The following is a 27,381-nucleotide window of genomic DNA, read 5'->3' on the forward strand; positions in this document are numbered from 1 at the left end:
ATGGCTCAACAAACACTTAAGCATCTATTCCAGTAACACACATTAAATCAAATCAATATTAAAACAGATAATGGCCTTTCAAGGGCAGATTTTTTTTATTTAAAAGTTTAGTTGGCTCAAAGGGAAAATAATAGGTTTTAAATTTCAACATGGTGACAGACCCTACTGGGAAGTCTGCAGGCAATACACCAAAATGCATGAATGCCTTTCGGTGGTTATGTCGGGTGGTCATCTGAGAAAGCTGCAAGAGAATCATGTCAACTTCACCTTCACGCTGACTGGTACAGCACTCTCGTTCACAATGAGAACGTTAACGAACGGAAGAGCTACAAAGCCAAACACCAGCGCTCCAGCACACAGGCCCAAGTCCCCATGCACACACAATCCCAAGACATGGTACCGCCAAGTTACCTTTCTTTCTCCACCATGATGTGTGCTGGGCTTAGCAGGTTATTTTTATTGCCAGTTCCCAGCTGCCCATACGTGTTAGCTCCCCAGGCATAGAGCAAGCCCTCATCGGTTAGTGCTAGAGTATGTGCATAGCCGCAGACAATCTGCAAGTAAATTTACATGGTTACCATCAACAGGAGAACAGGAAGGGCAGGGGAAACATCTACTTAAAGATTACAGCCAGCTCCTGCAGAATGCCAATTCATCATCAGATGTGGACTGACATTCTCTGGAACATTAAAAAAGCATTCGAAAAGCCTATACCTGAGACTACTGGCTTTTTCCCAGTAGCTTTTCAAATTATCAAGACCAATGTGCCAGCACCATGGTCTTGCTTCTCATCATGGGAATTTAGGGAGAATATAAATGTGGCAGATGAAGGCACAGGGTACTGTTCAACAAGTCTGGTTAAAAGAGTGAATCTCTGGGACTTCCCTATTGGTCCAATGATTGGGACTCCATGCTTCTATTACAGGAGGAACAAGTTCAATCCCTGGTCCGGGATCTAAATTCTCACAATGTTCCAAGTCAGAGCAGGGAAGACAGACGGGGAGCAGCAGCTAGGAGCCCACCACACATACCTGGTTGACACACACACTGTGCAAAGCTGCCACTCTCACGGGGGTCAGCTGATTGCCATTGTTTCCCAAGCCGAGCTGACCATTGCCGTTGTAGCCCCAGCCATACACCTTAGAGAAAGAGGGAGAAGAGGGTTTTAAAACTGCTGGTAGGAGGAAAGAGATAAAAATGAAATCCGTCTAAACAAATGAGAGATTTCTTTCACTTCCAACACTCTTATTCTAGTGAATGAGGTCCTACAACTGATCTCCAAACAGATGTTTCAGGCATGGGGATGACAGAATCCGGCAGCTTCTACTCCAGAGCTTACTAGCTGGATAGCCTTGGGCGAGTCATTAATTCTTGCTTGCTATAAGAGGAACCTAAGGCTCATTAACAACTATTAACCACTGACTGTATTTCAGGATTTTTTGAGAAGTACTAGGAATTAAGTCTTTGGAAGCAGGTGAACAGGGGAGATGGACATACGCAATTCTTCTGCAGCCAGACAGCAAGTGCTGGGGTAGAGATATAATCAAGGCACTACAGGTAGAGAGGAGAAAGGACTTAGCCATAGGAAGAAAGTTAAGCAAAGATTTTTTTAGATAGCAGAAATCTGAGCAGGGTAGATGCTCAGATCTGGCTAAAGGGTAGATGCGGATGAAGGTATACCTTCATCCCAGGGAGAGGCAGGTTCAGGAGATAAGCAGGTGGGCTGGCTGGTCCCACCTTGGGTGGTGGTGGGGAAAAGACCAGAAGGAAAAGTAAAGGCCAAGGGATGAAGTGCCCAAACATAGACCAAGGAACGTGAAATGCATCCATGGATCTGCCACTGAAATATTCCAAAGCAGAGATAAACATGATTAAAGTTGTATTCTGGAGCTATCTTGCAGGCAGCAACATGAAGGGTGACTGTGGTGAGCAAGACCAGAGGCAGAAAGACCTCAAAGACATAAACTCATCTCCCGTTGGCAGATAGTGAGCTCTGATGGGGGTCCAGCAAAGGCAGTGACGGCAGGAGCACAGGAGAGGGGACAGAGGAAAGAGGTGTAAGGAGGGGACACAGGAGGATGTGGGGACCCCTCAGACGCCTGCAGCAAGAGGGGTCACGCTGCTCAAATCTCTGCTTTGGAATATTTCAGTGGCAGATCCATGGATGCATTTCACGTTCCTTGGTCTGTGTTTGGGCCCTTCATCCCTTGGCCTTTACTTTTCCTTCTGGTCTTTTCCCCACCACCACCCAAGGTGGGTCCAGCCAGCCTACCTGCTTATCTCCTGAACCTGCCTCTCCCTCACTCTGCTCAAAGCAGCAGAGCCGGGCACAGGTCTGACAGTGACTGTTGAAGGCTGAGAACAGCCAGTGTGCAAAGGGTGAAGTCCTGGCCAGGAACAGACAGAAGGCCTGGCTCAGATCAGAAACACGAGGTGTGGTGGCAACACACCCCAGGGCAACGCAGGGCAAATGGGCGTGGGTGAGGGCCTTCCACATCCCTGTGACAAGGGGAAAAGGAGACAAGGAGTTCAGGGTGCTAGCAAGATATTGCCAAAAGCACGTTTAGTGTCGGAAGTCTAACAGGTTTGAACCTTCTGGGGAGAAATTTGGCAAGAGCTATCAAAAAATGTACCCTATTTCTGGAAAATTATTCTATAGAAATACTTGTGTGTACAAAGATATACACACAAACAGTAACAGAGAAAATCAGTGCAACAGTGTTTTTAATAGCCAAATATGAAAAAAAAAAAAAAAAGTTGAAATGCCCATCAGAAGAGTTCTGGATATGGGTCATGGAAAACCAACATCCATACAAAGAAAATTAAGCAACTGTTATAATGGTTATAATGGAAGCAACTATAAATGGTCTGCCAATGGATCCAGGTAAAACATCTATGCTGTTAAAGCAGAAAAGGTGCAGACTGGCAGAGAAAAGCGGTAGGTAATTATACTCACCCATATGTAACTATTTATAGAGAAAGGTCCAAAAGGATATACATCAAGCCATTAAAAAACTGAGGGAAAGGCATTCACTTTTTATTTCATATGTCTTATTTGTTTTCCTTTGTTGAATTAATCACATAATAATTTTTAAATTAAATTTACTTTTAAAAATTAAAAAAGTTTTTCAAAAAATAAATAAAGAAAGAAGTGGAAAATACTGGGATGGAGGATGTTAGATGACTATCCCAAGGAATTCAGAAGTCATCCAGCATAATATCAGGCTTGATTCAGAAAGTCAGCTAACAGAGCTGAGCACTCAGTAAACTCTATAGCACCCTCACACCCCGATGCAGGATGCCGTACATTCGCGTTCAGAGAAGTATCCTGGAGTAAAGTTTGTGCACTGGGACACATACAAGTGGTAAAAGGTCCATTTAAGTAGAAGCTGCAACCAGAACAATTTTATAGAAATAACCATCAGCTCAAAGGTGACTGTGGTCAAGGATCACTGAAAGGTGGGTTTTTTAAAAGTAGCTAATAACCATCAGGATGAAAAATTCTGCATTTGCAAGTTGCTTCTTCCTAGGGGCAAGCATTGCAGACACCAGCAGGCACAGAGCCTTCATGCCCATTAGCATCAGTGTTTATAAACACCGTCAGCTAACTTTAAAGAGCGCACAGGGCCTCTCACCTTCTGAGGTGGCCCGCACTCGGTCTGCAGAGTGTTTCGATGAGACAGGCTGTATTCTGTCTATGGAATGTCTATCTCTCTAAATAAACCAGCTTTCACTTAAAAAAAAAAAAAAGAGTCCTCTTTCATTAGAAGAAAGCGGTAACGTCAACTTCTTTCATCTACTACATTAAATCACAAACAAATGCCTGTAAGCATCGGGCTATGTGAATCTGGCAAAAACACATTCAACTTCTACTTGCAGATAAACCTTGGAACTTAAAAATTCATAATGAGGAGTGAACAGCCTGTGGTTGCACCTCTATCAGTTAACTATCCATGGAGCCATCAAATCAGAGCACTCTTCCTTCCATGATCTAAGCCCGTACCTCATAAAGAAAAGGACAGGAGAAAGGGGGGTGCGAAGACCGCTCACCTCACCATTGTCCAGAACAGCCATGGACGAGGTCTGACCACAGGCGATGCCCACCACCCTCTTAATATGTAAACAGTTTGTCACTTTCCGAGGAGTTGGCTGGTTTGCGGTGGACCCTGACCCCACCTGGCCGCAGTTGTTATAGCCCCAAGCAAATACCTACACAAGAGAAGGATAAAAGAGGAAGAAAGAAGAGTAAGGGTGAAAATTCTAACACACGATAATCATCATAAAACAAAACAAACCCACTGAATGAGTCCTTACAGCGTGCCAATGGTCCTAAGTGCTTCACACACAGGAACCCTCACAGGAAGCCTGAAAGATGACCCTGGGGTCGGTATTAATACTATTATCATCCCCATTGTATACGTGTAGACGGGAACACAGAGAGGTCAAGTGACTTGCTTGAGATTCCACAGCTAGTAAATACGATTTACTACTAATATGAACCCAAGCAGTCTAGCGGCGCTCTCGACACTGTTACACAGCCACTACAATTTTAGTAGCTCTTTATGGTTTTTAAATCTGGCATCCAAAGGAAATGAGGTATGTGCCACGTAAGTATCAGTGATATGAACAAAAATCAGCCTAACTCTTTGGGTGTAGTCTTTTTTTTCCCCCCATGGAAATCCTTCAAACAATACTTACTTTCCTCTATCTCATTAATCACCAGTGGGCGATACTATAGACCCTTCCTGATGACACAAGCCCACCATCATTACAATTATTAATCACAGTTCCACTTCCTAACACAGTCACACTCACAAGTATTAAGGAGATGCCTGTCCCTACAGGAATGACATGGGGTTGTTAAGAAATTCTTTTTTTTTTTTTTTAATTATTTTTAACTGTAGAACTGCTGCTCTAGAATGTTGAGTTGTGCTTGATAATGTTTTCTGAGTCCTCACTGGCTGTCATCTCCAAGCAGCTCCCCTCCTCAACTGCATCCTGTTTACTTTTTGCCTGTGATCAGCCACAGCCTGAAAACCATATTTCTAATGGAGAGAGACACAAATGGATCTCTAAGCTAAAGATGAAAAACAAAATGAAAAATCCCTTCAAGTTAATTATTAACTGAGCCTGTCAAACAAGAGTGTGGCCAGAGAGAATGAGCCAAGGGCAGATGCTGGCAGCAGAGGAGATAACTTCCTCCATCACTAGGAAGATCTGTGAGGACCCCTCTCACCCCATCACTTGCCTGTGGCAAGCGGTCCTCACACATCCTGAGTTCTGGCTTCCATGAGTCTCTGTTCTCTCTCCTCTGTCAGCATTTTCTACCTAAGATCACATGTCTGAGGCTGCCCATGGACTGTCTTGAAACTCACACTGATATCTTAAAAAGTACATGTGGCACAGGTTCATTTCACAGGCACAGAAAGAAAAAACCCTCAAAGTAATTACTTCCTGTTAAGTGGCTTCCCTGGTGGCTCAGACGGTAAAGCGTCTGCCTGCAATGCGGGAAACCTGGGTTCAATTCCTGGGTCGGGAAGATCCCCTGGAAAAGGAAATGGCAATCCACTGCAGCACTCTTGCTTGGAAAATCCCATGGACGGAGGAGCCTGATAAGCTACAGCCCATGGAGTCGCAAAGAGTCGGACACGACTGAGCGACTTCACTTCACTTCACTAACTGGATTCACAGGACTAGCTAGTGTAAATATTTATATTTACCAGTTTCCCAGAGTAGCATATGCTTAAGGTTACAATAAACCAGGAATGCACGCTGCACAATTAGCAAGTTCTAATTTCAACCGTCATTCTTTTGCACTTCTTTTCAAATAGCCCAAGTTCTCTACCAATGCAGTTGCCGTTTGTTTTTTAAAAAAATGGGGACTGGGGTTCCACTGACCAAGAAACAGGTTGGGAACAGTAGATTCCATGCAGCAGGGCTGTGTGCAAGGCCTGGCTCCAGCACATCACAGCCACGAAACCTTTATCTCACCGAGCTGCTCACCCCACTTAGTGAAATCACTCTAAAGTCTCTGAAGGACTAAACAGGGAACAACAGAATCTGACTTTTATTTCCGAAGACACAGTGGACAGAGAAGTTATTCTGCACAGTGTAGACCAATGTAAAAGCTATGGGATCGGGACTGCCCTGGGGGGCCAGTGGCTAAGACTCTGTACTCCCAGTGCAGGGGGCCTGACTTTGATCCCTGGTCAGGGAACTAGATCCCACATCCCACAGCTAAAGTCCTTGCATGCTGCAACTAAGATCCGGCACAGCCAAATAAATAAGTAAATATTTTAAAAAAGAAAAAAAAAGCTATGAAACAGAAGAGCCCATGGCAACAGTCCAGGAGATGGCCAAGCCTGACCTAAGGTGATAGAGATGGAGAGGAACGAAATGACACAAGACACCAGACGATAGAACCAGCGGGATGAGTGACATTTAAGATATGCGTGGAACTTGGCTGGGGGGGACAGGAAATCAAGCTGTACAGAACCTACTGGAATGTTGGTAGTGATGCTATGACATCACTACATTTACTGAAAAACAAAATAGACCTGGGGGTAGGGTGCGGGGAGAGGTCATTAAAAAAACGACAGTATAGAACACTGTCATACACATCTGATTTGTAATCTGAGCAAAAAGCAAGAGACTTAACTGCCTTAAGAATTCAGTCTACTGTCTTCAAAAGAGTGCTCCAGACCACACAACGTAGGCTGTGTTAGAGAAGGAGCTTGTTCTCACGGTGGTTTTAGCTATGTATCCAGGGCAGCTATGTTCACATGATATTCAGTTCAAGTACAAATATGGTCTTTAAAAAAAAAAAAAAAAGGCAAGGCACTTTCACATGGCCAAAGGTAGAAATGATCCAAATGTTCATCAACAGACAAATGGATAAACAAAACAGATAAACAATGAAACAGTGTCAGCCTTAAAAAGGGATGAAAATCCACTACATGTGGCCACATGGATGAACCTTGAAGATATTAGGTGAGATAAGGCGGTCACAGTGAACAAGTACTGTGTGATTCCACTCATATGAGGTACCTAGAGGGGTTAAATTCTAAGAAAGCAGAATGGGGGTTGCCAGGGGCTGGAACTAAAAGGAGAGAGTTCATGTTTAATGGGCACAGAGGTCAGTTCTGCAAGATGAAAGTGCTGTGGATGGATGGTGGTGATGGCTGCAAAACAACGTGAGTATACATCATGTCACTGAACTGAACACTTAAAAATGGTTAAGACGGTAACTTTTATATGTCTTTTGTGTGTGTTAGTTGCTCAGTCATGTCCAACTTTCTGCAACCCCATGGACTGTAGCCCCCCATGCTCCTCTGTCTATGGATTCTCCAGGCAAGGATACTGGAATGGGTTGCCATTTCCTTCTCCAGAGAATCTTCCCAATACAGGAATCAAACCCAAGTCTCCTGCATTGCAGGCAGATTCTTTACCCTTCAAGCTACAGGGAAGTGAACGAGGGACTCCCCTGGCAGTCCAGTGGCTGAGACTTCGCACCTCCATTACAGGGAGCATGATACCCAGTCAGGGAACTAAGATCTCCCACACCTTGAGGAATGGCCCCCCAAAATTAAAAATAAATAAAAGTAACAATAAAGCATAAGAGCAAGGCACTTACCTCTCCATCAGCTGCCAGAGCCATTGAATGATGCGAGCCACAAGCTACTTCAACCACTTGCTTGATCAAGAGGTTGGTGCAGACCTGGATGGGTGCCAGGCCTTGGTTGGTCGTCCCATTCCCAAGCTGGCTGTAGCCATTGTGGCCCCAGGCATACACGACTCCATCTACACAAGGAGGGCCACACACACACAGTCAGCTCAGAGAAGAGGCAGCCGACCCCGAACTTTCCTCCCAGACTCTGTACAACTCGTGTTAACCTTTACTTCTTTTAGTGACATTGTGATTTGTAAGAAATATGTATTTGGTCATCCAGATTACAAAAATACATTGCTCTTGTATACTTGGTCATCATCCACAGTCCCTGGCTCACAGCTCCCCAAACCGGAGGAATCTCCTTAGAGCTGACAATGACGAGGGTGTCTTTTGATAACAAGAACATTATCTCCTGGCATCTCTGTTGCCAGGAGAACCAACCACCAGGTAAGTGGGTCGGAGGGGAGAGGGCTGGAGGCTGAATCAACTGCCAATGCCGATGGCTTAGCCATCATGACTATATAAGGAAGCCTCCGTAAGAACCTCAGGGGACAGCTGTCTGGCCCCTTTTCAGAGGGTTTCCATGTTGGAGAACCAGAACACTTACACATGCCACTGTGTTAGACACCAAGCCTTACAAGGATGGAGGCTCCTTTATTCACGCTGTTGATTCATATCCTTTTATAATAATCAGTCATCTAGTGAGTAAATCGATTTTCTGGAGTTCCTTGAGTCATTCCGGCAAATTAATCCAATCCAAAGCACGAATTCCCCGGTGGTCCAGTGGTTGGGAATCTGCGCTTCCACTGCAGGGGGCCTGAGTTTGACCCCTGGGTCGGGGACTAAGATCCCACATGCTACATGGCATGGTGGAGAACAAAAACAAAAACAAAAACCCACAAAGCCCGAGGAGAGATGGAGGGAACCTGGGATTTGCAGCAGGTTAATCAGAAGCCCAGGTAACAACCTGGGCTCAAGACCAGCATCTCATGTGGAGGGTGGTGTTGTGGGACTGAGCCTCTTACCTGTGCAATCTGATTCTATCTCTGCATAGATAGCATCAGAATTGTGTGCAATTCCTAGACACCCTGATAATATCCAAGCACTACTTCTTGGTGTTCCAAATAGGAAAAGGAGTACGTCAAGGCTGTATATTATCACCCTGCTTATTTAACTTATATGCAGAGTACATCATGAGAAACACTGGACTGGAAAAAACACAAGCTGGAATCAAGATTGCCGGGAGAAATATCAATAACCTCAGATATGCAGATGACACCACCCTTATGGCAGAAAGTGAAGAGGAACTAAAAAGCCTCTTGATGAAAGTCCAAGTGGAGAGTGAAAAAGTTGGCTTAAAGCTCAACATTCAGAAAACAAAGATCATGGCATCCGGTCCCATCACTTCATGGGAAATAGATGGGGAAACGGTGTCAGACTTTATTTTTTTGGGCTCCAAAATCACTGCAGATGGTGACTGCAGCCATGAAATTAAAAGATGCTTACTCCTTGGAAGGAAAGTTATGACCAACCTAGATAGCATATTCAAAAGCAGAGACATTACTTTGCCAACTAAGGTCCGTCTAGTCAAGGCTATGGTTTTTCCAGTGGTCATGTATGGATGTGAGAGTTGGACTGTGAAGAAGGCTGAGCGCTGAAGAATTGATGCTTTTGAATTGTGGTGTTGGAGAAGAGTCTTGAGAGTCCCTTGGACTGCAAGGAGATCCAACCAGTCCATTCTGAAGGAGATCAGCCCTGGGATTTCTTTGGAAGGAATGATGCTGAAGCTGAAACTCCAGTACTTTAGCCACCTCATGCAAAGAGTTGACTCATTGGAAAAGACTCTGATGCTGGGAGGGATTGGGGGCAGGAGGAGAAGGGGACGACAGAGGATGAGATGGCTGGATGGCACCACCGACTCGATGCACACGAGTTTGGGTGAACTCCAGGAGTTGGTGATGGACAGGGAGGCCTGGTGTGCTGCGATTCATGGGGTCGCAAAGAGTCGGACACGACTGAGCGACTGAACTGAACTGAACTGAACTTCTTGGTGTGGGAATGCCTATATACATACATGTACACACAGATTGGGTCTAGGAATTAATTAACACCTTCTGTCTCTCTCTCTCTCTGTCTCTCTCTCACACACACACACTGCACACAAGAACTCTCTATTTAGTTGATATCAGGAATGGGATAGCCTGCAAATGGCTCACAGACATTTGCTTTTTGAAGACAAAGAGATTAAAGAGCAAAGAATGAGGAAACTCTGACTCCCGGAGAGCTACCTAGTCACCATGGTATGAAACTGCAGCCATGCTGTGATCAGTTACTAAAGGTCAAAGTTACCAACGCAATTTAGAAATGGGAGTAGAGCCAACTCCTAAGGAACTGGCTCAACAGATACATAAGGAAATGCAAAATAAGCAGCACGCTAAATGAACAATTCCCTGCTTATTTCATATATAACAGCCAAAATGAAAATAAAAGTAAGTGCTGGGTTGGGCCCCTGATGTTGGTTCAAACTCAGATTTGGGTCAATCTGAGCTTCAGCCATTTGCCTCAAAGCTGCCGAGAAAATTATGTAGGATTAACAGAAACTACTTCTACTACCTCTGAGTCAACTGAGAAAATAGTTAACGTAGGGGAAGCGGTGGAGAAGGCGATGGCACCCCACTCCAGTACTCTTGCCTGGAAAATCCCATGGACGGAGAAGCCTGGTAGGCTGCAGTCCATGGGGTCGTGAAGAGTCGGACACAACTGAGCGACTTCACTTTCACTTTTCACTTTCATGCATTGGAGAAGGAAATGGCAACCCACTCCAGTGTTCTTACCTGGAGAATCCCAGGGACGGGGGAGCCTGGTGGGCTGCCGTCTATGGGGTCGCACAGAGTCGGATACGACTGAAGCGACTTAGCAGCAGCAGCAGGGGAAGGGGAAACCAAGAAACAACCGAAGGCAGGGGGTACAGCGTGCAGGAACTGGCTCATTCTGAGGGCTGATGTCATGGGCTTCCTGAGGAACCTTTACTGACACAGGCTGTGTGTGCAACTGACATAAGGGCTGTGTCTGTGGTTTTCAAGGCTGCAGGCTGGAGGAGCATGTGTGGGTTGAGGCAGGACCCACTGCTCTCTACTGAACCATCACACGTGGCTGTGCGTGACCCAGGAGGTTATTCCCAAGGAGACTGCCAGGGTGGTGGACTGGATAAAAGCCACAGTAGTGTGTTTATCCTGAGAAGACGGATTTCCCAACTCCCCTACTAATGGCAAATGGAACATCCCAGATGAAGCAGCTGATATGCAAGCCGTGTGGGACTGGCTTTACGATACCTGGGGTATTCACCTCTGAATACAAAATCAAATTGTTTGAGATGCCTTATCCAATATGCTATCTCAACTTCCTCATATGGATCTTACAGAGAACATGAAAGGAATTATGAAAATGGAGAAAGACAAAGGGAGAGCAACAAGGGACCCAACCCAGCAGAATAAAAGTCTTCAATTACCGAGTGGGATCAATAAAAGGGATGTTGATGGAACTGAAGCCAAGGGATGCCCATGGCACTGTCACAGTCTGGTGGACCAAAGGGACCCCATGTTGGTCTCTAACACCGAAGGGCCCCAAACAAGTCGACTCTATTTATCCCAGTTTTAAAGGCATTTGCTGACACGGTCTCCTTCGGTGTCCGCCGCCAAGGACTTTGGGTCTCTGGATGTACGCGGGGCTCTGGGCCTTCGGGCCGCCAGCTGGTGCCCGGTTCGGCCCTTGCCACTGGAGCCACCCGCCTGGGCCTGTGTGCCAGCTCCTGTGTGGTGTGTCTGGCTGACCCGACTTGTGGTGCCACTTCCAGTTTCCGGGCGATCCGAGGGCGGCGGGGCGAGGCGCCATGCGTCTTCTACCCTGTGCGCTCCCCGCTGCAGGCACCCAGTGAAGGCTGAGACGCGACCCCCGCCCTGTGGGCTCCGTTCCACGTGTCAGGCGTTCTCCTCCTGGGGTCATGGGCCGCTCTCGCCTGAGGCGAGGTGGGGGGCAGAGGTTGCCGGTGAGGCTTAAATCGGCCCCTCTGGTGACTGTCCTCGCCGTGCCTCCCCCCTGCTCCACCTTGGCTCAACTGATCGATGTGGTGTGGTCGTGCTCTCCTGGGCTGAGCCTAAGCCGTGCCAGACGAGGGATGTTGATGGAACTGAAGCCAAGGGATGCCCATGGCACTGTCACAGTCTGGTAGACCAAAGGGACCCCATGTTGGTCTCTAACACCGAAGGGCCCCAAACAAGTCAACTCTATTTATCCCAGTTTTAAAGGCATTTAAAAAGCTAGAAGGGCTTCCCTGGTGGCTCAGATGGTAAAGAATCTGTCCATAATACAGGAGACACCTGTATTCAATCCCAATGGGCTCAATGCCTGGGTCGGAAAGATCCCCTGGAGAAGGAAATGGCAACCCACTCCAGTATTCTTGCCTGGAGAATCCCATGGACAGAGGAGCCTGGTGAGCTACAGTCCATGGGGTCACAAAGAGTCAGACACGACTGAGCAACTTTTCACTTTTCAAAAAGCTAGAAGGTAATGATTAAGATAAGAAAATTGATCCGGAATGCCCTGGGGCGAGGATAAGAAAGATGATCACGATAAAAACTGACCTAAAGGCCAGGATCTTCTGGCCCCACCGCTGGCCAGGCACCCAAAGGCATAAGCCCCTGTGTGGGTGAAACAGCCAGGGGGAGAGAGGACCAGCGCACTGTGCTTCCACAGCCTGCGGGTAAAGTCTTAACAGCCAAGCTTAGAATGGGAGGATGCGGACGGGCAACAGCGGACAGGAGTCAAGTGACAGTCTGGATGGAAAGTGGGGTTTTGGAACAGACTCCGAGTGAGGTGGTCCTGTCTCTCTTACCTGAAGGTATTACTGGATGGATATTAGTTCTGACTGGGGACTGCTTCCCCTACCTAAAACATGAGGTGTGGAAATCCACCCTCAGGCCAGTTTTAACTGGGCACTGGCTGGGAACCCCTAGAACTGCCTGAGCCCAAACAGGTGTTTAAAGAGAGAACACACGGTGGACAAGAAGAGCTCACCACTGTAATTCAAGCTGGGGCGCTGGGACCAATGTACTCGCTGAACGACTGAAGATTGCCCAGTGGCCTGCGGGAAAGGCAGATGGTTTCTGGGGACTAACAGCAGGCTTTTTAAAATCACTTCGGTCGTGTACGATGCTATGCAACCTCATGGACTGTAGCCCACCAGGATCCTCAGTCCATGGGATTTCCAAGGCAAGAATATTGGAGTGGGTTGCCATTCTCTTCTCCACGGGATCTTCCCGACCCAGGGACTGAACCTGCATCTCCTGCTTGGCAGGTGGATTCTTCGCTACTAAGCCAGCAGGGAAGCCCCATCTGTAAGACTGCCCAAAAGACAGCTGGATCCAAGTGGGGTCCTGCATGAGAGCAGGTATGTCTGAGTTAGCAGAGGGTGGCAGCTCTCCCATTGCTGAAAGGTGGAAAGGCACTGACTCAGACATGACCTTGAGAGTATCTGCCACCTGCACTCTGCACCAGGAGCTTACAGCCAACCTGGAGCACCTCCCAGCAGTGACCACTGGGATTTCAGACCAGAAATTTCCCAGATGCTGCTCACCATTTGAGAGGAAATCAGTTGCCTGGGTGGTAACTGAGATTCCTCAATGACTGAAGGACATAAAATAATCATGAAACTTGAGATACCCACATCATCTTGGGTGGCGTTGGAGAAGCACTCTAGTAAGGAAGGCAGCGCCCAGAGGGTTACAGAAATGTTTTACCCGGAGGGGGCATACTGCTGGGGTAAGGTGGGGAGGTGCCTGCTGTATCATGAAGCAGGCAGCCTCTGTTCATCGAGGACCAACTCTGGAGCCGGCTGAGAAGCTGCTAGAACCCACTACCTTATGGACGTGCCCTGTGAAGCTCTAACCAAGCAACCAAGAGCTGCTGGCCTTACAGACGCAGTTCCAAGGCAAATGGACACTCTCCCATTTGGAAAGTGGCCACATTAAAACCAGTGGATGGCAAGACTGACTGAAGGAGGCAAGAACAATCAGCTCAGTGGCTGAACTGCAGGCTGTTTTCCCAGCAGTGATGCAAAAACTGAGCAATCGGAAAAGCCCCTGTGGTTGGGTCTTTACCAACTCACCGGCTGCAACCAATGGCCTGGCTGTGTGGTCAGGTGGATGGGCAATGGAAACTGGACTGGAAAAGGGATGCCCACGTGGGGCATGGCCCTATGCGATCACTCTGGGAATTAAAGAGGCACATTACAGTAGGACGTGTCCACGCCCATCACGAGAAGGTGATGGGAACCACCAAGTGACCGTCTGGTGCACTCTCTTGGAATGGCCTCCTGGGGCCATGAACTGAATGGGTGTTGGGGCCTGCAGAGATGAAGAGACAGGTTGAATCTAGACATCTTCCTCTTGCACCTGAGAGCCACAAAATGCAGGCACAAGAACCATTCTGTCAACAAGAGAGACTACAAGGCTATGGGGAAAATTCCCCCGAACAGAGCTGGCAAGGGGATTACACTGGAACAATGCCAGCAGCCTCGGGGGCTATAAATGGGTCCTACCAGGAAGAGACCCTTTACTCTGGACTGAGCTCTGCCTACCAGGTAGTAAAGGCAAATGCTCAAAACACTATTAAAGGATTGGCATGGAAAATGCTGTTTTGTTGTTGTTTTGTCTTTTTTGTGCAGACAAGTCAGGGATCAATTGCCTGGGGAAGATAAAGGCATTTTAAGACGGTGTCTCAAAGACTTCTCTCATATCCCTTTCTGGGAAGCTACGAGAAAATGTGTCTCACCCACATGAGGGTATAATCTGAGGAGGAAGACATGGTAAACAAAACGTAGCGATTCAGTAAGGACAAAGGTGAAGAGACTTCCAAGGATGATGGTGAAATGAAGATCTAGGACGAAAGGTGTGCAGCAGCTTAGAGTGACCAGTCCAGGCTGGAGCCGGGGGACGGGGTGACCTAGAGTGGCCTGACGGGCTCAGAGGTGCCCAGAAGCAATGCGGCGACACAGCGGACTTCCAGCTCGTGCTAATGACAGATGGGGAGAAAAGTAAGCCCAGGAAAGCAGACAGCTGTGGAAGAAAGGAGAATGGCTCAGCTGTAAATAACACTGTTCGAGTCCTGGGAATATGAAAACTGAACGTGGACACGTGGTGACATCACTATACTGACAGGGAAAGCAGACGGAAGGCTAATCAGGCTCATCAGAGAGAGTGCCAATTCCTTCTGCTGCTACAAAAAGTCACAGGAGAAGGCCTAAAATGAACATTCAAAACCAACAGCATAAGCATATTAACTTAAAAACATGAGATTAAAAGTCAGAAAAACACACCTGAAGGAGTTAAAAAGGAGTGGTTTTTAAGAGTAAGGATGGATGAAGCTGCGTGCTGGTTTTTACTAAAAGTCATACAACGTTTGATGGTTTAAAGTGTTAAATTGTTTTTGAACTATATGACTACTTGAAATAGATACAAAATACACACAAATGTATATATTATACATACATTAGACATGCTATATATCATGTATCATATATACGTACAATGTATTACAACAATCAAAACTGAATTAAAAACAAAAAGAAGACTACTCCCACAAGAAAATCAGTTACTTATATTTGTGCTTTCTGCTTATTTATATCTTAATTATAACATTCAAGATATTTAAAACTGCAGGATCTGAACTCTAAAAATAATTCCAAAAGTTAAGTCTCCCAAGGTCATGCATATGTTTTAATATGCTTGCTCTTGGGGAAAAAAAAAAAAAAACGCTTCAGTACTTTATGGTAGGAAGTCAACTGCCGCGTTAAAAAATTAATGCGTTAGGAAAACATTAAACCATTAGGTCACAATGGATGACAAGCTGAGCCAGCCAGCAAAGCAGCAGCTGCTTGAAAGGGCCCACGTGATGCCAGAAGGCAGGATCACACAACTCAGAGGCGGAATAATCACCTCATTATGCTCCACGCCAGTTACACTCTTACTAGTCATGCTCACATCTGGACCTCACAGCCTGAGGAAGATGCCGAGAACCCGGCTGGATTCCAACGGCAGTCAAAGGCAACTAAAAAGCTCAATACTAAGACCGGTGGTTACACCCAAGGAAGCCGTGATTCCCCAGGCTAGAGACAGAAAGGCAGAGACGCAAACGCACCCGCGTGCACCCTAGTTTACCCAACAAAAAGCTAGAGAGCAGGAACTCATGCGCCTAAAACGTGAAGGGAAGAAGCCGGGTTATGCATGACAGACTCAGGGAGTTCCGGGCACCCACAGTGCAGATCAACAGCCTGGGAAGAACGCAGAGGGCTCTCTGGTGGTCTCAGGGAGGCAGGAAGAATCTACCCCAGCTTTTTTCTATATGGCGGCCACATGAATGCCAGGAAATGAACTGAGGCTTCTTGAATTCAAGATACGGAAATGACACTAGTAAAGTACAACCAGTATCACCTGTGTTTTTAAAAACGTACCAAGTAAAACCTGGACGTTGCCATGCTACAATAAAACTCACTGAAAAACTGGGCTGACGGACCCCTTCGTCTGCTGCGGGTCATCTTCCACAACTTTACAGAAGTCGTCTAAAACCTCAGAAGTTTGCTTAAAATCAAAGTCATCCGACGGCTGTTCCAAGGGGGAGCCTGAAGTGTTTAATAACTTTCACCTGCTTTATGTACCTCCTCTCAGAAATTAAGAAACAAAGCATTCGAAACTCAGTATGTGGCACAGCCCTACCTCCTCTTAGGTTAGAATTAACCACTCGATTTCCCACAAACAGAAGAAGCTGAACTTGTTGCCACTTACCTTCGGTGCTGAGAAGAACATGGGGTCCACTCCCATAACTAAGACTCTTAATCTTCTTTCCACATAAGGCTTCCAGCTTTTTGGGTACAAGTGTACTGTGGTTATCTCCAGTTCCTAAACAGCTACTGTAGTTCAGTCCAAATACAAAGACCTGGGAGACAAACAGTTCTGTCTGAGTCACTTGGCCTTCAGCTACACAAAGGGTCCCTTCTCCACCCTGAACATAAGACGCGCTTCAGCTCAGCTTGACCGCTCAGCAGATAGGTAGAGACTGATACGGCTGTTATAATGCAACCGCTGCTGCCTACTTAAGTTTTATAATATTTGGCTGTACCGTGAAACTCAATGGTTGGTTGGCATCACTGACTCAATAGAGATGAGTATGAGCAAACTCTGGGAGATGGTGAAGGACAGGGAAGCCTGGCGTGTGGCAGTCAGGGGGTCAGACGTGACTACGCTACTGGGCAACAACAAGCAATGAAACTCGAAGGGCAGCAGGGATGAGGGGTATTAAATCAAGAAACTGAAGGAAAAGACAAATTACATCAAAGACACAGCATCTTTTTGGATTTCAGGTTCTCCTTCTGCCCTCCTTTTCTCAGTCTGCACATGGCAGACTCGGCCTCCCGGAAAGCCCTAGAAGGAAGCTCTGGGGTTTGGGAGAGGCCCACCTCATCGCTGTCAGTGACGTACAGCGCTTCGTTGGCTGAGGTGCCGAAGACACAAGCTTTCCGGATGGACGCGATCTCATGAGGCGAGAGCAGAGTGAAGATGGGCCACTTTCCCACGTCCACCATGACTCTGGCTTCAAGTAATTCCTACAAAGGAGCCGACATCTCTGCTGTAACAAACAAAGAGGGTTCCAGAAGAGATTAAACAGCCACTCACCGAAACAGAAAAAGACCACGTTGATAAAGAGGAAACAGAAGCTGATTTTGGAATAAACCACCTACTTTCGGTTAAATGGATGGCTCACGTTCCCCAGCACCGTGTCCAATCCTTCCTCCACCTTCGAAGCTGTGCCTTTTCCTGAAACGAGAAGAACCACGGGCTAGAACCAGCTGTCTGTCGTGCCTGCTTACAAGTCAGGGCTCACCGGTCACGGGCATGTTTTACGTGCAATCTGACAGCAGATAAACGAAGAGAAGACATGCCAACCAGCGAAATCAAGGTCTCATCAGGGATTTCTGCCTCCAGGGTGATGAGATAAAGTTAAAGCTTACAATATTCATCTAAGAGAGTTAATTCTCATCTCAACTAGGAGAGTGTGAGAGTGTGTGTGTGTGTGTGTGTTATAAAAATCAGGATCATTTATCTCTACCTTCCCACTCTCCACTACTGCCCCCAGGATACCCTAAAAGACCCCTGGGTCCCTTGTAGAAAAACCACTGCCCCAATGAGGCACTGTTTACTGATAGAAATGGAACATCCCTCAACAGCCTGGAGTGGCAAAAATATGAAGAAGCAGTAGCCTAAGATTTACTGGATGAAACCATAAAAGAAAAGTACCATATTCGATGCATAATTTATATGACTACCTTTTCTACATATATACAGACCACATTGCATTTCACACTGAGAAATGTTATACGCACAAGGATAAGCCAATTCACCCTCATCATGGTGTCAGAGTTGATAACTACAGCCTTCAGGCAAGTAGCAATCAGCTTAAAGAGCATCCTATACAAGGTAGAGATATCTACCAATTTCCGTAAAACACATTTGATCTGTTCAAGAAGTTTCACACAAAGAATCTTGGTCATAGCTCCAATTCTCTGAGGGTTCAAAAGTATTTCTAGAGATTCCAGGGGGCTGCACGAAGCACAAAAATCTATCAAGCCAGGTGAGTTTCCATTCTGGCTCTCACCTCTGGAAACTGAAGTTTTCTAATGAGTTTTCAGAACTCTTGATGGTCCTTCCAACTCACTCTCTTAGATCTCTAAAAACAGATACATGAGTCAAGGTCTTTTTGGCACCAGCACCTCTGCCAGCAACTATAGGAGAGCCCTGGGTCTTGGGCTTACTTAGCCAGGGCCTCAGTTTCCACCACCCAGGGAGGTTTTTCTCATCAGCACCTGCTTGGATGAGAAGAGTAAGATGCTTGCAATGCCCCAAGGATCACAGTGCATACTCAGTAAGCATTAACCACCACCAGCACAGGCTGGTTTTTATCACTGCACAGTCGGACCCCTGGACTAACATTTGTTCTGAAAAGTGTGCATGAGGGTATATGTACATGCACACACACACACGTGTGTGTGTGTGTGTGTGTGTTGGTGGGAGCACATAAAGGACTTCAGAGAGGGGAAAAACTAACACTTAGGCATGTTAACATTTTTCTGTTCCAGATGGTACCAAAGGATACAGGAAAGTCAATCTCCCTACCACCCCTCCCTGACCCTCTCTTCAAAGGCAACTGCTACCACAGTTGATTCTAATTCCTTCCCGAGACAGTGCAGACTTACATGGCAGGTGTGGGGGTGTGGGGGTAAAAGCTTCCCCCTTCCCCTTAACAGTACATCTTTGGAATCATTAACACATGTACGTCATCTCTCTTCAGTGGTTCCAAAAGCACATTTCATTATATGAATTTAACAATTTAAATGTCTCCCACCAGAAATAAGTCACTACCAGTCTGTTGCTAACATAAACAACACTGAAAACTACTGCTTGCATACATACATGTCTTTTTAATGTATGTTTCTAAGATAAATTCCTAAAAGTGGAACAGCAGGGTCAAAATCTAATAGCTCTTTTACCTTTAATAGCTATTTTAAATCGTCCTCTGCTAAACCAGTACCTCTGTTCCTTTGCATTGATAGATGAGGAAGGCTTTCTTATCTCTTCTTGCTATTCTTTGGAACTCCGCATTCAGATGCTTATATCTTTCCTTTTCTCCTTTGCTTTTCGCTTCTCTTCCTTTTCACAGCTATTTGTAAGGCCTCCCCAGACAGCCATTTTTGCTTTTTTGCATTTCTTTTCCATGGGGATGGTCTTGATCCCTGTCTCCTGTACACTGTCACGAACTTCCATCGATAGTTCATCAGGCACTCTATCTATCAGATCTAGTGCCTTGAATCTATTTCTCACTTCCACTGTATAATCATAAGGGATTTGATTTAGGTCATACCTGAATGGTCTAGTGGTTTTCCCTACTCTCTTCAATTTAAGTCTGAATTTGGCAATAAGGAGTTCATGATCTGAGCCACAGTCAGCTCCCATTCTTGTTTTTGTTGACTGTATATAGCTTCTCCATCTTTGGCTGCAAAGAATATAATCAATCTGATTTCAATGTAGACCATCTGGTGATGTCCATGTGTAGAGTCTTCTCTTGTGTTGTTGGAAGAGGGTGTTTGCTATGACCAGTGTGTTCTCTTGGCAAAACTCTATTAGCCTTTGCCCTGCTTCATTCCGTATTCCAAGGCCAAATTTGCCTGTTACTCCAGGTGTTTCTTGATTTCCTACTTTTGCATTCCAGTCCCCTATAATGAAAAAGACATCTTTTCTGGGTGTTAGTTCTAAAAGGTCTTGTAGGTCTTCATAGAACCGTTCAGCTTCTTCAGCATTACTGATTGGGGCATAGACTTGAATTACCATGATATTGAATGGTTTGCCTTGGAAACGAACAGAGATCATTCTGTCGTTTTTGAGATTGCATCCAAGTACTGCAATTCGGACTCTCTTGTTGACCATGATGGCTACTCCATTTCTTCTAAGGTATTCCTGCCCACAGTAGTAGATATGGTGGTTCCAAATAGGAAAAGGAGTACATCAAGGCTGTATGTTGTCACCCTGCTTATTTAACTTCTATGCAGAGTACATCATGAGAAACGCTGGGCTGGAAGAAGCACAAGCTGGAATCAAGATTGCCAGGAGAAATATCAATAACCTCAGATATGCAGATGACACCACCCTTATGGCAGAAAGTGAAGAGGAACTAAAAAGCCTCTTGATGAAAGTCCAAGTGGAGAGTGAAAAAGTTGGCTTAAAGCTCAACATTCAGAAAACAAAGATCATGGCATCCGGTCTCATCACTTCATGGGAAATAGATGGGGAAACAGTGGAAACAGTGTCAGACTTTATTTTGAGGGGCTCCAAAATCCCTGCAGATGGTGACTGCAGCCATGAAATTAAAAGACGCTTACTCCTTGGAAGGAAAGTTATGACCAACCTAGATAGCATATTCAAAAGCAGAGACATTACTTTGCCAACAAATGTCCGTCTAGTCAAGGCTATGGTTTTTCCAGTAGTCATATATGGATGTGAGAGTTGGACTGTGAAGAAAGCTGAGCGCCAAAGAATTGATGCTTCTGAACTGCGGTGTTGGAGAAGATTCTTGAGAGTCCCTTGGACTGCAAGGAGATCCAACCAGTCCATTCTGAAGGAGATCAGCCCTGGGATTTCTTTGGAAGGAATGATGCTAAAGCTGCAACTCCAGTACTTTGGCCACCTCAGGCGAAGAGTTGACTCATTGGAAAAGACTCTGATGCTGGGAGGGATTGGGGGCAGGAGGAGAAGGGGACGACAGAGGATGAGATGGCTGGATGGCATCACCGACTCGATGGACGTGAGTTTGAGTGAACTCCAGGAGTTGGTGATAGACAGGGAGGCCTGGCGTGCTGCAATTCATGGGGTTGCAAAGAGTTGGACACGACTGAGCGACTGAACTGAAAGCACTACCAATATATTAATATAAAAGAATCATCCACGTACGGCACCACCCTTCACCTGCACCCTTGCTCACAGTGTGTTTTCACGTGTCTCAGCTTTGTTTATACTTGAATTTCTCATAGGATGAGTGAGGTTGGGATAATTTTTTTTTAAATAATCACAATCATAGCAACAGCTAACACTTCTTGAGTATTGTGTGCCAAATACTGTCCCAAGTTATTTTACATTTATTAATTCATTTAATCCTCACTTGACAGACGAGGAAATGGAGACAAAGGGATTTTAAGAGTTTGGTCAAACTAGTAAGTGGAAGATTCAGGACCTGAAATCATGCCACCTGGAGCCAGCGTGTGCACCCTTCACCTCTCGGTCTCATATGATTAAGAGACCAGGTGTCATCCTATTACATAAAGTCACTATTTTTTCCACTGGACTGTCATTCTTTTCTTAGTTCCTGATTTAGAAGTGTTCTTTGCATGTTAAGAAGACAGTCTTAAAGGCTTTTAGAAGTAACAGAAGGATGCCCCCCCAAATGGTCTGCCTTGTGCCTCTTACAAAATAAGGGGAGAAAAACACAAGAAATGAAACAGTGGGGATATCTACAAGCAGGTACATAAATTCCAAGAAAATCCAAACACCATTCTTCTAGAATATGAACTAAATCAAAACCTGTATCAAACTGTGTCAAAATTTAATACTTTATGGTAACATACAATTACATTTTAAATGGGGAATTATTATATCAGCCAAAAATATGATTCACCACCTTTAAAATTATAACACAAAAGGATATTACCATTCAAAGTCATACAATTTCCTGACAGCAGTGCAATTATTCTGAAGTCATTAATCAGTTTACAGGCAGCTCTGCCCTAAGGGTTTGGTGATCTGCTAAAAAAAAAAAAAAAATCAAGCTAACGTGCATAATGATAGCTCATTATACGAACTGAGTTTATGCATGCTAAATGACTTGAAGCTTTATGAGATACTGCTCCAAATGCTGGTAACTTGAGAGTCAATAAAAAAGTCAAAGCATATATCTTCCATGCCCACACTCCTCAGAAAAGCAGAAAGCATTACCAATAACCCTGGCCTGGTGCAAAGGACTGGAGCCCTGAGGCCTGGGTTCTAGTCCCAGGTTTACTTTTAATCAATCCATGGGATGTGATAACCTTCCTAAGCCTGGGTTTTCCAAAAAGCTGCTCTGTAAAAATCTACAGTTCAAGATGCAAAGAATAAGCTCCAGGGATTTCTGAACACATGAGAAAACAAAGGCAGTGACACTAGCCAAGCAAGCAATTTACTCCTGGTAACGAAACCAGCAAGAGCAGGGAGTCAGAAACTAATAAGGATCAAGGACCTGCTCTGTGCTAGATAGCTTCACAGGCATTATTTCATTTAATCTTCACAATATCCTCACAAGGAAGAGACCATAATCCACGCTCACCAGGTAATGAAAGAGGTTCAAAGGTGAAATGACTTCCCCAGGTTACGGGCAGTCAGGATTCAACACCCACTCCTGAGACTCTTCTTACAGAGAACATCAATCAGTCCTTCAAAGGCTGAACTGCTCCCAACACGGCTTCCTTCTGACTACCTTGTCTCAGACATGTACACCAGCATCTTTTCAAAATGCCTCAAATATAAAAGAAATTTACCTCCAAAAAAATAAAAATAAAAATCCATCCCCCAACTCCCCAAAATGCCTCTGTCTGGATTTACCTGGTTAAACCTTGGGAATGTCACTGGAACCTTCATTCCCCCAAAAACCACTGAGAAGGCAGGCCCTGAAGACTACATGTGTCCTTCATCCTCAGAGAGGTCATAAGAGCATGTGACACAAAGAATACCCTTGGGTTGTGGACCAAGGCACGGAGTGGGTCTTCATTAGACTAGACTCAACCTGGCCAACTGATAACATGAACAGGGAATCTTCAGAACCGAAACAAGGTTTTCTAAGAGCTCTGTGGAGCTATCAAAACCCAGCACTTGTCCTGTGCTGCCCATGACACAAATCAGTCCTGAGCTTGGGCTCGAGGTGTGTCTTTAGTGAGGCAGTGCAATGCAAATATAAATACCACTAGAATTTTCTGATTAGCTCAGAATGACCATCGTCATCATTAGTTAGATTACTGTGGTGAGACATTTAATTACTCTTCTTCCTGGGGGCAGTGGTATCTTCACTGGTTATTAAGAAAATCATACTAAGAAGCATAATTCTATCAACTTCAAAGACTTAACATTCCACCCTCTATCACAAAACTATAAAGTGTTAATCAAAGAAGCCAAAGCAGGCAGAATCACTAAAAATTAACCACTTAACTTTTTATGAAATCTGTATCAGACATACCAGATGGCGCTAGTGGTAAAGAACCTGCCTGTCAATGCAGGAGACTAAGAGACACGGGTTCGATCCCTGGGTCAGAAGACCCCCTGGAGGAGGGCAAGGCAACCCACGCCAGTATTCTTGCCTGTAGAATCCCATGGACAGAGGAGCCTGATGGGCTACAATCCATAGGGTCACAAAGAGTCAGACATCACTGAAGCAACTTAGCACCCATGCACTTACCAGAATGAAGAACCCTGTGACTTTCAATGACTGGGAAATACAAGGATCCATCACAGGAAAAGCGGCATTAGTTAGGACAATGCTGATGTCCTATGACATCTACTAACTGTGCCTAAATGTGAAGCAGAGGTACTAACAGTTTTCATCTAACTGTATGGATGTCACTGTAGAGGAACATAAACAGTTTAACTATGTTTCATTTAAATCATCACTCTGGAGTTTTCAAAAACAAATTAAATGCTTCAAATAGCAACTTGTGAAGTTATTCTACCAATGAATGTACTGAAGATGTGACACTAACAGGGAAGAATTTTCACACACATTAGGTTCACTAGGTCCACTCAACCTAAGCCACCCTGGATAGTATGTACCTTAGTAAAGTATTCAGCGGTGATTAGCCAGGCTGTCCTTTTTGCCTTTTCATACTGTCCATGGGATTCTCCAGGCAAGAATATTGGAGTGGGTTGCCATTACCTCCTCCTTGTCTATGACAAACCTAGACAGCATATTAAAAATCAGAAATATCACTTTGCTGACAAAGGTCCGTCTAGTCAAAGCTATCGTTTTTTTCAGTAATCATGTACAGATGTGACAGCTGGACCATAAAGAAGGCTGAGCACTGAAGAACTGATGCTTTCGAACTGTGGTGCTGGAGAAGACTCTTGAGTCCCTTGGACTGCAAGGACAGCAAACCAGTCAATCCTAAAGGAAATCAACCATGAATATTCATTGGAAGGACTGACGCTGCAGTGCCAACACTTTGGCCACCTGATGCGCGAAGAACCGACTCATTGGAAAAGACCCTGATGCTGGGAAAGACTGAAGACAAAAGGAGAAGGGGATGACAGGATGAGATGGTTAGATAGCATCACTGACTCAGTGGACATGAATCTGAGCAAACTCTGGGACAGCGGAGGAGCCTGGTGTGCTGCAGTCCAGGAGGTCTCAGAAGAGTTGGACACAACTCAGCGACTGAACAACCGTGACAACCAGGTGTCTTAAGGCCGACAGTCCAGTGCTTTTCCATCCTACGTTAGTGGGCACTACAAGGCAAGATGCTGACCAAAAGCTACATTATGTGCTTATTTCCAAGAGAAAAACAAAAACAAACCAAGAGACCCACAAAACCCAGAAGTACTCTGGAAGACTTCTATAATAAAACAATATGTACTATGTGAATACAATTTTAAGTATAATGTATATAGAACAAGAATACAATTTTTTAAGTATCATGTATAATGTACTTCTCTAGAAAGATAGAGGTGATTTTTTTTTTTTGCTTAACTATATTCCAAATTTCTGTAATACATATTTTGTGATAAAAAATAAACAAGCATTTTAAATGAAAATAAAAATTTAGTTATCTTAACTATGTTTATCCTAATCTGTTACAAGTTTTAAGAGGTATTTGTACCTTCAATTCACTACCTAGGGGGACAGAATGCTTCTGGCAAATCTGTAAAATGAATTTTTAATATAAACTTAAGTGTAGAAGGTGTGAATATGAAATGCTACAGCCAACGTGAGTTTGAATAGGCTCCAGGAGTTGGTGGTGGACAGGGAGGCCTGGCGTGCTGCAGGCCATGGGGTCGCAGAGTCGGACACAAATGAGCGACTGAACTAAACAGCCAACATGGAAAACATTATGGAAGTTTCTCAAAAAATCAAACACAGAATTACCATATGATTTAGCAACCCCACTTCTAGGGTATACCCCAAAGATTTGAAAGCAGGGTCGCAGGCAGCTGTACACTAATGTTCAAAGCAACATTATTCACAACAACCAAAAGATAGAAAATTCAAATGTCTATCAACAGATGAACGGACAGACAAAATATGTTCCCACTGGAATGAATAAACATGTATACAGTGGGATGTTATGCAGCCTCGGAATGAAATACTAACACACAATAAGGATGAACCCTTAAGACATTATGCTGAGTACAATATGCTAGACACAAAAGGATAAATACTGTATGTGTCCACTTACATGAGATACCTAGAGTACTCAAATTGACAGAGACAGAAAGTAGAAAGAGGTTGCCAGGGCCTGGCGGAGGTGGGTATGGGGTGTTAGTAAATAGGATACAGAATTTCAGGAGAGATGACGAGAAACTTCTGGAGACTGAGAGTGGTGACACTGGCATGACCACGTGAATGGCCTTAATGTCATTCAACTGTATACTCAGAAATGGTTTTAAAATGCTAAATTTAATGTCATGCATATTTTAACCACAATTTTCAAAAATCAAAGAAAGGTCCCACGGGCTTCTACCAAGCCTGTATTAATAAACTCAAGCATGTTATTTTTAAAAGTTAAATGTAGAAGAGTTTCAGAACTAAAAAATAATTTAGGAAAAGTATAGTCATAATTCTGTCTCGGGAAAGCAAGCTCAGGTTAGGGAAATTGTGAATGGAACATTTCTACTCATAAAAGAAATATAACCTTAGAACTTTCCAGTACTTACAGCAATTCAAACTAGACCAAACTAAATGCTATGATGAACGGGTCCTTCCAGGACTTGACTGATAATCATAAAGAATGAGTTGTAATTAGCATGCCCTTTACGCTAAATAGTTACTCGTGAAGTTCAACAAGATAGTGATTTTTTTTTTGCAACATTATTTTTAGCCATTATTTTCTTTAGGAAATACTTTCTCATAAATAGCACTGATATGTTCAGCATGAATTATCATTCATTGTACATTAATAGGTGAATCAATGTTTTGTGTTTTTTTTTTGGCTATATGGATATAAAATAAACATGAAAGAACAAAAAAGACAAATGGAAACAGAGATTATTAAAGAGTTTAACCCTCTCAAGGGCTTCCTCTATGGTTCAGCTGGTAAAGAATCTGCCGGCAATGCGGAACACCTGGGTTTGATCCCTGGGTTGGGAAGATCCCCTGGAGAAGGGAAAGGCTGCCCACTCCAGTATTCTGGCCTGGAGAATTCCAAGGACTGTACAGTCCCTAGGGTCGCAAAGAATCGGACACGACTGAGCGACTTTCACACTCTCAAAGGATAAAATGCCAACCCACTCAGATCTCTGTATTATCTCTGCCACTAGAAAATACATCCTAAAAAAACACGAATATACATCCTGTGTTGCCACAGACTGACTCTGTATGCACTAGGACCACAGACCTGTATCACATTCCCTGGGCTGGCTTCTCCTAGCAACTGGCACTGTCCCTCAGAGTTGGTGGCATGGGGAAGAAAAGGTTGTTTCATTGCACTCTCTGAAAGCAAATTCAATCAAGAGGAGAGACACAGACCTTCCAATTATAGAAACCTGCATTAGACCTGGAGACTGAGGAGTATGCAGCAGCCAATCTTCTGATCCCCCTAAGAACCGAGTGTTAAGGGAAGGTACGGGGAAGGCACTGTTTTACTGATCTAGCAAAAATATATTTGAAAATGTTTAGAGTTTTTTTTAAAAACAGGAAATGGAGGAAAATAATACAGGAAAACTTTCATACTGAAAGTTGCTGATCAAATAATGGTCTCAATACTAAACGATACCAGAAATTTAGGGTCGCCTTGTAAGCCAGCCCTCGGCGTCCACAAAGACCTCACCCCCCGAACTCTACCCAGATGTATTTGGCACAAAAGAGACTGATGTCACAGATGG

General features: G+C 44.8%; 1 protein-coding gene across 10 annotated transcripts in view; it reads right to left on the minus strand.

Annotated features, from left to right (window-relative positions):
- The window catches only part of RCBTB1 (RCC1 and BTB domain containing protein 1), a 58,111-nt gene that overhangs the window by 21,604 nt on the left and 9,126 nt on the right, over positions 1–27,381 (minus strand). For 7 of the 10 annotated variants that reach the window (XR_003513720.1, XM_027557278.1, XM_027557274.1 and 4 more), the window contains exons 2-8: positions 17,460–17,535; positions 17,178–17,347; positions 16,507–16,657; positions 7,634–7,800; positions 4,051–4,209; positions 1,032–1,139; positions 412–554 (exon numbers count right to left, since the gene is read on the minus strand). Coding sequence is in view for 9 of the 10 variants with exons in the window: in XM_027557278.1 (XP_027413079.1) it covers positions 412–554; positions 1,032–1,139; positions 4,051–4,209; positions 7,634–7,800; positions 16,507–16,657; positions 17,178–17,303 (854 nt within the window). In the remaining variant the exon portion in view is untranslated. Of the gene's footprint in view, positions 1–411; positions 555–1,031; positions 1,140–4,050; positions 4,210–7,633; positions 7,801–16,506; positions 16,658–17,177; positions 17,348–17,459; positions 17,536–24,117; positions 24,185–27,381 lie in introns of those variants that run through there. The other 3 variants (XM_027557280.1, XM_027557281.1, XM_027557277.1) reach the window with 2 other exon arrangements.

Source organism: Bos indicus x Bos taurus, chromosome 12, assembly GCF_003369695.1.
Source record: "Bos indicus x Bos taurus breed Angus x Brahman F1 hybrid chromosome 12, Bos_hybrid_MaternalHap_v2.0, whole genome shotgun sequence".
Classification (NCBI taxonomy): Eukaryota; Metazoa; Chordata; class Mammalia; order Artiodactyla; family Bovidae; genus Bos; species Bos indicus x Bos taurus.